General features: G+C 38.1%; 1 protein-coding gene across 5 annotated transcripts in view; it reads left to right on the plus strand.

Annotated features, from left to right (window-relative positions):
- Nucleotides 1-1,543, plus strand: part of tfap2a (transcription factor AP-2 alpha) — a 17,179-nt gene extending 15,636 nt beyond the window's left edge. For all 5 annotated transcript variants that reach the window (XM_016455287.1, XM_016455290.1, XM_016455288.1 and 2 more), the window contains one exon: nt 346-1,543. In XM_016455287.1, the coding sequence (XP_016310773.1) occupies nt 346-634 (289 nt within the window). In that variant the 3' untranslated portion in view covers nt 635-1,543. The remainder of the gene's footprint in view (nt 1-345) is intronic.
- The last annotated feature ends 1,530 nt before the right edge of the window (nt 1,544-3,073 follow it).

The following is a 3,073-nucleotide window of genomic DNA, read 5'->3' on the forward strand; positions in this document are numbered from 1 at the left end:
AAATAAACAAGAGACATCAATGAAAATGTACTAATCATAAAAAAAAGCGACGACACTACTTTAGATGTCATAGAGCCTAACTTTTAGGTGAAGGCTAATCCAATTCTCACGTTTCCACTTGACGTGTTACTGACGTAGCCTATATGCGACTCTCTTTTCAAACTGAGCTTGAGTTGTCAATTGCTCTGATGGACACTGCTCAACGAGCTGCTGTCAAAAGGAACACTCGTGCCACTGATTAAGGGACACATAAGGAGCACGTAGTCTTAATACATTTCTGACTTCATACGTTCAGCTGTAATTAGCTTCATCCTGACACGCATCCTGCATTGTGTCTCCTTCTAGACAAATCTGCAAAGAGTTCACGGACCTGCTCTCGCAAGACCGCTCGCCCTTGGGGAATTCACGCCCACAGCCCATTCTTGAGCCCGGGATTCAGAGCTGTTTGACCCACTTCAGTCTTATTTCTCATGGATTCGGGACTCCGGCCATGTGCGCGGCCCTCACGGCGCTGCAGAACTATTTGACAGAGGCCATTAAAGCCATGGACAAAATGTACCTGAACAACAATCCTAATAGCCACAATGAGACGGGGTCGAAGGCGGGTGACAAAGACGAGAAGCACAGAAAGTGATGTCAAGCCAACACATCCCAATTGATGTATGACAAAATACATATATAACAAACACTAGTGATCAAGATGAAACACTGAAAGCACCACCTCCCGTTCTTGACATTTTGAAACTTAAAAAAATAAAAATAATAATAATACTAATACTAATAAAATAGTTATTTGGGATTCGTGGACAAAGCATTTCTTTAAATCAAAATAAAGCAGTGTGCCAATGAAAGGAGTATCGATCGGGTTAATCTGCCACAGCAGGACTTTTCATGAACTCCCTTTGTATGAGTTCAATGGACTGAAATTCAGCGATTTCCCCTCACTATCCCCATTTACGATTGTAGCCATGTGACAACAAGAAGCTGAAAGAGGAAGATTTTTTATCAGTATTGTGAATAAACTAGAAAGTAAAAAATTCTACAGCTCCACAACATGACTTCAACAATTGACTTTTTTACTCGACAAAGCGACCAACTTGAACTTTGAATTTCAACACGATTCACAGTTATATGAGGGAATCTGTGTTCATGTATGTATATATTTATTTATGTGTAATTTAATGGGAATTGTAAATAAGGTACGTCTGTTCAAACTTCTTTTTTATTTATCTGGTGCCTCCTGTTTTAGTGGGTTTGAATATTCGCTTAGTTCTTCATGTGGTTTTATGGTTCTTAGAAAACAGAAGTTTGGGGTATTCTTCTCTGGGATATTTCAATTCAGCCCTCTTGTAGCATGTTGAGGCGACACTGAAGCAAGTGAACAAATTTAAAAGAAATAAACATCAATTTCTCTATATATTATTATTATGCCATTCAGTTTTAGATCGAAAAAGGTCATTGCAGAGACTCCGACGATGCTAGTTTTGTGTTTCTATCTTCTTGTTTTTATACGAGCTATTTATGTGTTGTGCCAATCACCTCTTGTTCTTCCCTCAAAGCACCACAAGAGCAATAAATGGATATTGTCTTAAGAATTCTTCTTCTTTTTCTTCCTTCCTTCCTTTTTTTTATTATAATTTTTTTTTTTTAAATAAATTTAACATTTGGGGCTATCTGATATCTTGTGTGTCCATTGTCTAAATTGGAGGCGGTTTTATCTGTATTGTATAAACCTGTGCTGGCAATAGCTCCCATGCCTGTCAATGTATTATATTTCTTTGTTGCCCATAAAAAAAAAATAAAATAAAATAAATATTTGATACGCTTCATGTCGATTTTTATTCATTACTTTTTTTTATTCACCGCTCGCTACGATGTATTCCTCTCTCGCTCGCTCTCTTTTCTATTCAGCACAGTTACTGTAATTGAGTTTAACTCTCCCTTGACGATTGCTCCATGCAATAAGCAGTTGAACCCATTGTTTCCCTCAAGTACAATAAAAAAAAAAAACTTACTTTCACCTCTTGGTTCAGAGTACAAGATCATTCAAATATCGCAGGGAGCTTTTTGCCAAGCCAAATGACACGGAAAACAATGAATTCTCTTTCGTGTTTGAAGCGAATGTGTGTAGTTTTAGCCCTTGAGCAAGAGCGCTCTTTAAATCAGTCAGATGTAGAATCCAGTTGAAGGTTAGTGCATTTGCCATGTTCATGCATTTATTTGTAGACATCACCTTACTTCTCCTAAAACAATGTCACTATGCTAAATATTTATGTCATTAAAATGCAGATCTATAGTTCGTTGAAATCATTTTACAGTTCGTTTGAACGAAATTGAGGGCATGGCACTTAAAAATGGCATTAAAAGAAAAGCAGCATTCATCTCGTAATTTTACTTTTCCAATTAGTTTAGTCACTGGGTACACTTGCAGATGTCATGCCAGAACACGTATGCTTATTTTGTGCATTGCATAACTCATTTTCAAATAGAGTTTGATTGTTTATTGATAGCACGAGCCGGGAAATCAATCTCCATTTGAGCTTGCTGGATTTGCTTGCTGTGTTCTGCTCATGTACAGCAGACTTCTGTCATGGCACTGAGAACAGAACTGCCTGCACAATATTTCACCGTAGTGGTTATTCGTTTAAAACATTTTTTTTCTGTGCTCAGACAGTCTGTTCGACTCAGATGCAGTTGTTTTCAAATAACATGAACGGAGCCTAACTGTACATGTCCTTGGCATAATTGGAATGCACAGTGCAGCAGCAGGTGAAGCGAGGCATTGTCTGTCAAGACTGTTTTTGTTGGCTGCTTCTCAGATTGTGTGTGGGATTCTAACCTCGGGCACAATAGCTCTCTCAGAAAGGATACCCGGCTGCTGCTCCTGTTCAGGCGCAGAAAAACGCGCATGAATAGTCATTTTAAGGGAAATCACAATCATGTTAAATCGTATTCATCGGAATTAGAATTCCTTCACGTGCATGTGTCATTAACGCTAATGTCATTGTTTAAACGTATTTTTAACTCAGTGAAAGCATGTGTATATACCAAACAAGCACAATATGTTATGTCG

Source organism: Sinocyclocheilus anshuiensis, unplaced genomic scaffold, assembly GCF_001515605.1.
Source record: "Sinocyclocheilus anshuiensis isolate Anshui unplaced genomic scaffold, SAMN03320099.WGS_v1.1 scaffold35, whole genome shotgun sequence".
Taxonomy (NCBI): domain Eukaryota; kingdom Metazoa; phylum Chordata; class Actinopteri; order Cypriniformes; family Cyprinidae; genus Sinocyclocheilus; species Sinocyclocheilus anshuiensis.